General features: G+C 47.1%; 1 protein-coding gene across 2 annotated transcripts; it reads left to right on the top strand.

Moving 5' to 3' along the window:
• The first annotated feature begins 336 nt into the window (after positions 1–336).
• Positions 337–7,867, top strand: ALKAL2 (ALK and LTK ligand 2). Of its 2 annotated transcripts, XM_045788883.2 has the most exons (5): positions 337–763; positions 2,130–2,183; positions 2,263–2,343; positions 5,100–5,165; positions 7,238–7,867. In XM_045788883.2, exons 1-4 carry the CDS (start codon positions 511–513, stop codon positions 5,162–5,164), a joined length of 453 nt encoding a protein of 150 aa, XP_045644839.2. In that variant the 5' UTR covers positions 337–510; the 3' UTR covers position 5,165; positions 7,238–7,867. The 2 variants fall into 2 exon arrangements, with proteins under 2 accessions (XP_045644839.2, XP_045644837.2); XM_045788881.2 differs by lacking the exons at positions 5,100–5,165; positions 7,238–7,867 and having other exon boundaries at positions 2,130–2,398.
• Positions 7,868–8,612: the final 745 nt, after the last annotated feature.

Consider the following 8,612-nt stretch of genomic DNA (forward strand, 5'->3'; position numbering starts at 1 on the left):
GCGCGCGGCCCCCACTCACCGGAGAGCGCCACGCTGCCCAGTCGGGAGGAGATAGGTGCGCGGGCAGGACCCTCCTAGCGTCCTCCAGCCTTCCTGGACGGGTGGGTGCGCGCCCGCCCCGCCGGCGGAGTAGACGCCGCAGCGCCGCTTGGCTTTAGAGGTTAAGAAAGTTGTGCCGATGCCGTGCGCTGCGAAACGCAGGCGGATGTGCCATTCCTCCGAAAGTTGGGAGGGCCGGCGCGGGGGCGGGACGCGGGCGGGAGGAGGCGCGCAGAGGAGGGCGGCGGCGGCGCCCGAGGCTAGGCTCTCGGCATCACCGCAGCGGGGCCTCCCCGGGTCCCGGGGACGCCGTGTCCCAGCCTCCGCCGCCGGCCCCGCATCTGCCTGGGGTTGCGAGGGGCCGCGGTCTCAGCGGGAGAGCCTCGCCTCCCCTCCGCCAGCACCCGCCGACTTTCTTTCCCGGTCTCCCCCTCCAGCGAGCCGAGCTCCCTCCGGCCGAGCGAGCGCACGATGCGCGGGCCTGGGCGCCCCCTCCTCCTGGGGCTGCTGCTAGTGCTGGGGGCGGCGGGCGCCGGAGTCGCCGAGCCCCGGGAGGCGGCCGACAGACAGACCCTGCTGCGGCTCATCGTGGAGATCCTCCAGGAGCTCAAGAAGTACCATTCGGGCGAGTCGAAGAGGCTGCAACTCTCGGGCCAGCACGACTACACTCTGGGCCGCAGGGAGGTGTCGGACTACCCGGTTTATCCCGAGGAGCAGAGAGTGGGTGAGTGCCCTTGCCTCCGGCTTGCGGACCGAGTGACCTGCCTCCGAGGGTTCCCTGGGTGTGTGCAGTGTAGACCGAACGTCCGACATGTTTGCGTATCCGTCATGTCTCAGGAGACACTAGAACTCGTGTTTGCTTGGAAATAGAATGGGCTTTGAGAAAATATACATATTTTTAACAAGATAAAACCATTTCGATTGTTTGAAAAAAAAAAACTAGGCTTTTTTTTTTTTTTAAAGAAGAAAACAGGAGGTCGGTCAATGACGCCGCCTCTAGTATAACTGTCCCTACTCCACTTCTAAGACACATGAGTTGTTACCTAGGTCGGGAGCTTTGGCACAGAACTGTCATCTGTTATTTAGGAAATGGAAATATTTTCAGCAAAGCACTTTCAACTGAGACAGTCACCCCTCCACCCCCCTCTGCCAATGGCAGAGCCTTCCCAGAGTGGGTGCCCCATGGGAAATTTCCAAAGAAAGCAGGCAAGCTTTTAATGCTTTCATGACACAATTAGGTCAAATGTGATAAGGTCAATTTCATACAGACTGACATTCAAGAGATGTCTAAGCCTTGCAAGTGAAGAGGTCCACAGGAAACGCTCCCTCCTCAGATGAGGGCTATGGTTGGTAAAACAAAGTGCCATCACATGCAATCACAGCAGAAGTTACTACCAAAACAAGGGAGTGAAAACTGGTTACAGGTGACTGTAAAAAAGCAAAACAAGGCCTGGAGTCGGAAAGAATGTCAGTGGGAGCATTGCTAGTTCCCAAGTAGGAGCTGAGCGCTGTCTTTCCCTGGGAATTGTACTTTAATCTTGCAAACCAGGTAAATGTCTACTTCCATGCATTTACTCCAGCCTTCATAACAGTGGTTTTGAAGGCATTTAATCCTTTTGCTAAATACATACCTAGAAAAAAAGTCTTATAACAAGTTTTTTTTTGTTTGAAGGATTGGGTTTTCATTCTAGAACTTTGAGAGCTTCTGGTATTTGATTACCAAGCTGTCCAAAATGAAAATGTCTAGAAGTGATTTATATACAGGAAGCTACCGTCAACACACACCCCTCTTCACCCTTACATAACTTACGGTCACTGTCTTTACACTAGTGGCAGAGACAAGACAAATAATATTGAAGCTTTGTGAATAGCTCATACTTTATCTGAAGAAAAATGTGATCCTGATTACAAGTCTTCACATTATGTCGTGTACAATAATCAAGGGGGGCTCCAATCTGTTTTATTTAGCTATGTAACATGGCTAACGAAGAGGTTCCAATAACTTTTCTTCAACATTCACTTAGATCACATGAAAAAAAAAAAAGGTTCTTTCAAGCAATGCGATAATTAGCCTCTTTCCCTTCAAACAGAAATTGTTCCTCGAGATCTAAGGATGAAGGACAAGTTCCTAAAACATCTTACAGGTAAGTGTCCTCATTCCTTTACCTGTGCCCAGTTCTGGCATCCCGCAAGTCCTCACAATCTGCTTCTTCCATGTTCCAGGTCCTCTTTATTTCAGTCCAAAGTGCAGCAAGCACTTTCACAGACTTTACCACAACACCAGAGACTGCACCATCCCTGCATGTAAGTGACAGCATCCTGATTGCTTTGGAAAGACCAGCACATGTCGATGTGTTTCTCGTGTCCTTCCACGCCGCCTTCTAAATCTCCTCTTTGCTAATATATATTCCCTCTTAGCTATGGAGTTAAGGGTTAGGGTGACCAGACCATAGAAGAAGGTGATGCATTCTATAGCAGCTAGTGCCAAATGGAAAATTATTTATGTTCACTGGAATTAATCAACTCTTGGAATGGGCTGAACTCTTCCATTCACATTCTTGTTGTGTTTATGGATTCTGGCATGATGTCTATATTTGTATCTACGCAATAGGACAAACAAACGTTAAGAGTGAGTTACTAGGATGACTGCCGTGGTGTTGCGTGCTCTGGAGTAGAGACAGTCTGTGGACCTGGGCCCCCCCGACCCTGACCGGACGCTGCTCTCCAGTAACCCAGAAACACGGAGCTCCCTCTCGGTCTAGCGCTCAGCGATAGCTCTCTGATTGTATCTGAAAGAGAAGGTATTTCATCCCCCAAATGGCCGCTACCGCTACCGCTCTTCAGAAAACACGTGCTGATGACAAGTGGCTTACGAGCTAGAGCAGCATCGGTTAGGGCCCTAAACCAGGTTTCCTCGTAGGGACTACAGGTTTCACTTCGGATGAGGCTCGCAGGAGGAAGGTGGTGCAGACACCCTGTGTGTCTTCCTAGCTGCCTTCAGAGACTATCCAGACCAGACTTCCCTGCCCTGCCTCCAAAAACGAAAAGTAAAAAAAACAAGCCACTTTGTATGGAAGTTTTTCCGCTTAGGCAGTAGGGTTGCCCCAGATAATCGCAGCGGCCGTGTGTGGAGCTCCTTGTCGAGAGGCGTTGAGGAAGCTGGCCGAAGCTGGCCGGTAAGACGGGGAGCACCACCTTCCGCAGGGAGCGGGGTTGCTCCGCGTGAAGGCCCTCGGGCTCTCACCGCTGCCAGGGCTCAGCCACGGCAAGCAGCACACGTGTCCCACAGAGCTCGCATTCTTATTTTTCAAGCACTGGCTGCTTTGGTCCACCCTCCCATCCATGCCCTATGCTCCTGGCACGTCCCTCTCCCCCTTCCTTCCTCTGAAATGGAATCGCCTTCTGTTTGAGAGTTATTCATTATTCCAGAGGCCAGAGAACCTTCTCATTTTTATTGCTGAAATGTGTATTTTTAACTGCCATCTTACAATAATAGGATCACAGACTCTGAATTTGAAAGTGATCTTTGGGGTCATTACTTCTACTAATCTTTTCATATATGGATGAGGAAACAGACAACATGCTTAAATTCCTTGTGCCCTGACACAGACACCACACACTCGACGCTGCCAACCCTTCCCCAGGACACCATGAGTGCCCACACTCACTGCCTCCTTTTGCTCAGAGTAACTCAGCCACATGCCACCCAGATCCCTGCTCACCCGTTATGGGAGGTGGCCATCAGGGTCCATCACAGTTCCCCTGGGCCTGGGAGACATGAAGCCCACAGCTGCGTGCACTGGGTGAGTGGCTACTTACACTTTACCCATATGGAGGTGGAGAGCCAAAGCCGGACCACTTCTGTGTTGCTTCAGGCTGTAGGAAAGAAAACGAGAACCCTGGGAGGTCAGGACTGAAAGGAACCAGAGCCTTCTAACTCAAAGTGTGGTCCAAGGGCAGCTCTTCAGAGTCTCCCCAGACCACCTTCACAAGATGCCCAGATGATGTTAGGGCTGGAGAGCATGTGGGTGGGGTGGGATGGTGGTCAACTTCACGGTCTCTAGATGTGCTGCAAATGCAAGTATTTACCTTGAACTCACACAACACTGCATCCACACGTACTCTATCTAGGAAAACTGCCTCCTAAAATATTTGGTGCAACTGGGGAAGAGGGGGAAAATGCCGGGAATCCAGAGGACCCAGCCTCCAGCTGTTAGGCTTTTTTTCCCCTTTGAACACAAACTATTACGTCATCTAAATATTTAGGAGCTGCATTTTTAGGAGGATTGGCGGCTTGTCTGACATATTGTGCAAATTCATTGTTGTCAACTTATTCATTCAGAATTTCAGTTAAGAGCATGAATTCTTCCATTCTTAAGTAGGATTTTGAGACTCTTGAGAAGTGAACTTTAGTAATTTATAAACTGCTGTAGGTTTCCACAGAACTTCAAACTGATGAAATCCTTTATGGCCACGATCACCAAACCTCACTTGTTTCTCTGAGGTTAGCACCTATGCAATAATTTAATAGGAAATTAGGTGAGATATCAAAGAAAACCTGTCTGTACTCAGAAATTAGCGTATTGCTTCCTTTCACCATCCAACCCGGGTCTTTCTTCTCTGTTACCTGTTGACCCACTTTCTTTACACTGTTATGTATGATCGACCCAAGTGGGGATCCAGCCTGCACGTGCCCTGGAAGTTAAGTCACACAGGGCACAGGAGACTGTCTGCTAGGGAGCAAAACCAAAGTCGTTTTGACAAGCGTGAGGAGCCGCTGGGAAAAGAAAGTGGGCAGGAGAAGACCCTGCATCTGCCCCTCCCTGCACAGCCTCCAGTCCCATTATTTATCTTCTGCCAGGTGACTCGAAAGCCCCTCAAGTACCGTAAATTATTACGTCAACAACTGAAAGCTCAGGATTTCAGATGACAGTCCCCGCATCATTTCCAGGGAATTCAGAATATTTAAAGAAATAAATGGCTTTAGCAGTTGATATTAAAAAATACTTTAGGAGTTGTTGATGTCACTGACAAGGGTCCACGATTTATTTTCACCACAGACTATAAAAGATGTGCCCGGCTTCTTACCCGGCTGGCTGTCAGTCCAATGTGCATGGAGGGATAAGGTAAGCTGACCACAGCCTCGCTGGCACACACACCAAAGACCCAAATCCCGTTTGTGACATGAAAAATTCATGGGAGTTAGAAATACTCACTCTTTGGCTAAAGTAGCCTTACTTTGAGTAAGGTTAACATAACACTCAAAATATCTCCAAATATTGGCCATCGACAAAAGGTACCCGGGCAGCTGCTGTGAATATTCCGGTGAGCACTCAGTTGGAAGAGTGTGTGTTAATTTGAAACACAGCCCATTAGTGGACTAATTTCAGCACATGACTTAGCGCATAAATTAGGATACATATCTAAAATCATGCCTGTTCACTTTTAGGGTTTCACTCATTCATTTACACTCAAAAATGAGTATATGACTAACCATATCCATGCAACTTTTATAGACCTATCTGGCTAATGTTTGAGTTGGAATCTGTCATTATGCCAGGAAGCTTATAAGGAACAACTAAGAATAGCTGTGCTCTCTGTTTCTATCAGTTATGTTTCCACAGCCTCCAATGGTAAAATCTAAATGCACGTGGAGAGTTTATGAACTCAGGTTTTAGCCTTGGCCTCTTGAGGGCTGATGAGCAACATGTAACACCAACTGTCAGCCCTACTGATGGTGGAAAGGGTTTGTTTCCTGACACAAATGCCATGGATTTCAGTCAAAAAACAGTAATTTCGTCATCTATTTACGATGGGTCTTGTGTGTGCTGGGCACTGCCAGAGGCCACGTTTACCCCCACAAACAAGATATGCTTCTGGTCCTCGATGGCTGTCCGGGAACATTAAGAAAGGGGATAGGATACTGTGTGTGCCGTGTTACCCTCTTCGTCTCGTGTGAGTGGAGGTGGGAGTCGTGTTCTTTCTCACACAGACATGCTCGTTGTGGGAAAGCCTGTGAGATAAAGGTCTAGACAGTGCAGAGGGGGCTGAGCCAAACCCTGGCAGCCGTCTGGCCACGCAGGTACAGCCAGCGCCATCATGGGCACCGTCTTCTCCCCGCCGGAGTCCCACTGATGATGAGAGAAACATGGCGGTTCAGTGAAGCATGTGGTTAAGTGCAGGATTACGAGACCCACATCCTTGAAGGTTCACAGAAACTTGTAGGGAACTTTTTATGTGGGGGAAGTACAAGCATAGCTTTTAATGCCAAAGCTGAGAAATGCACACAGAAGAAAAGACTTCTTTTTAAAGCAATGAATGGATTCTCATAAGTCTCTCAAGGTGGTATGCTACAGGAGATGGGAATGTTATTTTTCTTAAGCATTCCTTCATAGTTAAAGCACTGTTTCCAGATATGAACCAGGCACACCCTAGGAAAAACAACTTCCATTTTCTTACAGGAGGGAAGACCAAATGCCCTGTGGTCCTCTCCACCGAAACAACTACTCCCTGTCTCACTAACTCATCTCCAGCCAAAGAGAAACTAGATTCCCAGCTACTCCCCCTCAGTCAGAGATACTCGAGACCTCTCACACACACCACTTCATTACCTACACCTGCAGGCTCAGTTAAGTTTGAAGCCTGAGCTTTGGAACATATTTCCAAAGAAATGGAGTTTTGAGTAACAAGTACCTAGTTCAGTCCACAAAATGCAGCTTAAGTTTAGTAACCCTGGAGCTTACCATTATTTTTAAAATTAATGAACACTGTACCAGTGATTTGGGTAAACTGCATGGAGTGCTAGAAAAAAGGGTTTATTCTTGGTTTTTAGTTTTGCAAATGCTCGTGCAGATGGAGGCATGAGGGCCAATGAGCGGTTTCTCAGGACTGCCAGATTGTCAATCACTATGGTCCGAATTAGAGGACTTGACAACACACGTCAGGTGTGCGGGCTGTTCTTTAGACTTTAGTAAGCATTCAGTTGTATCGATGATGGTTTTCATTCCTTTAGCATAGCAGGCATGTAACAACTGTAGACTTGGTTATTTCCACAATAAAACAGACTGAACTTTTTGGAACACAGAGAAATACACATGCAGCTATGATCCCTTGTGTTTTCAGATTATCATTCGATGTGTAGGTCTTCCAGAATTGGTAAGAAAGTGTGACGTTATATGAAACCAAATGTGTTTTTCAGCAGTGAGCAGAGCTGCAAAGGACCAACAGCCCACGAACCATGAGAAGTGCCTTGGAAATCATCAGAGAACAGAACCCAACCCTTCACGAACACATCCCCTTGTGGACAAGAGATTTATTTTTGCAGACAGACTCTTCCATAATTCCTTTCACTTGAGTTTTGTATGTTGTCGACACTGTTGGCAGACACCTATTCAGTAAATCAGCGTACCTGACGGTAACACTTGCCATTCGTGATTTTGGGGGAGTGAATGCTCCACATTCGAGGTGCAGTGCTATAAAACGACAGACAAAGCTGTTTCATTCTCCTGACGAGGCGGAATCTGAGAGTTTTCTTCAGAAACATAAATAGAATCGGAAACTATATTTTCATATAGCATATGGTATGATTTAATATTTTTGTTACTTTTACAATTAAATTCCCAGAGTATTATTTGGAACTGCATGAAGAAAAAAAAAAAAACACACAAAAACTTGTCATGTTTTGGAGACAGTGGAGTGTAAGTCTGTGAACATATCCAGGCTAATTTCATTTGTCCTTTTGTATCATAAATGTAAGATAGTACCCAGAGATTGTGCAATATGTAAATACTGTAAATAAAACACTTAATAAACCAAGTGTTTGTTATAACGAGGTCTTCAGAGTGACTCTTCGCTTCTAACAAGCTCGCCGGTGGGAATTCCTCATTTACAGACCCACGAAGAGACCCCAACTCTGCCAGAACGTCATGGAGTATAAAAGGCACAAATACATAAGGGGAAGGCGACGAGTTCTTGGGACAGTTGAACTGGCGTTTTTTAAAAAGGAGATGCTGCTATGTGATGGTGGCATGTCTTAAGACAGAGCCTGATAGGGTGGAGAATATTCAAGTAAGGCTGCGTCTGCAGTTTCCTGTTTGACTTCGTAATCATGAAAACACGAACAGGTAAGACTTCTAAGCAGCTCTGATTTTTACAGGTTATCTGAACGCATCCAATTCATGACAAGTGAGTTCAACACCGAGTTTCTCTGTTCACAGGACCTCTAGTCTGGATGCAGCTGTAATGGTAAAGTAGACACGATTCCCAGGAGGTTTCTGAAGTGCGTATTTCAGACGCAGATGCAAACAGTACAGAAAACCAAGTGTAGGGATTTATTCATGATCACGAAGGAACAGAGTATGAAATTACTTCGAGATTAGTAAGCAACTACTGAATGATGAGGGCAGAGAGTAACTAAAGTGCTCTTCCTTAGCCCTATTTTCTACTGACGTCATCTCTGCAGCCGAGCTCTTCACTTTCGGGACCATCATCGCCGATCTCTCGATCCACGTACCTCGCGAGGGTCCTACTCGCCTGAGAAGAGGCAAGTCCTTCAGGTAGGACTGTCTCTGGGA

This window comes from Ursus americanus, chromosome 7, assembly GCF_024610735.1.
Source record: "Ursus americanus isolate L20-20 chromosome 7, mUrsAme1.1.p, whole genome shotgun sequence".
Taxonomy (NCBI): Eukaryota; Metazoa; Chordata; class Mammalia; order Carnivora; family Ursidae; genus Ursus; species Ursus americanus.

What these genes read in the sequence shown, in the direction of transcription:
- ALKAL2 (XM_045788881.2), top strand. Translation starts at nt 511, where the DNA reads ATGCGCGGGCCTGGGCGCCCCCTCCTCCTGGGGCTGCTGCTAGTGCTG. An exon ending in TCCCGAGGAGCAGAGAGTGG is followed by an intron (nt 764 to 2,129) that starts GTGAGTGCCCTT and finishes CCCTTCAAACAG; the next exon opens with AAATTGTTCCTCGAGATCTA.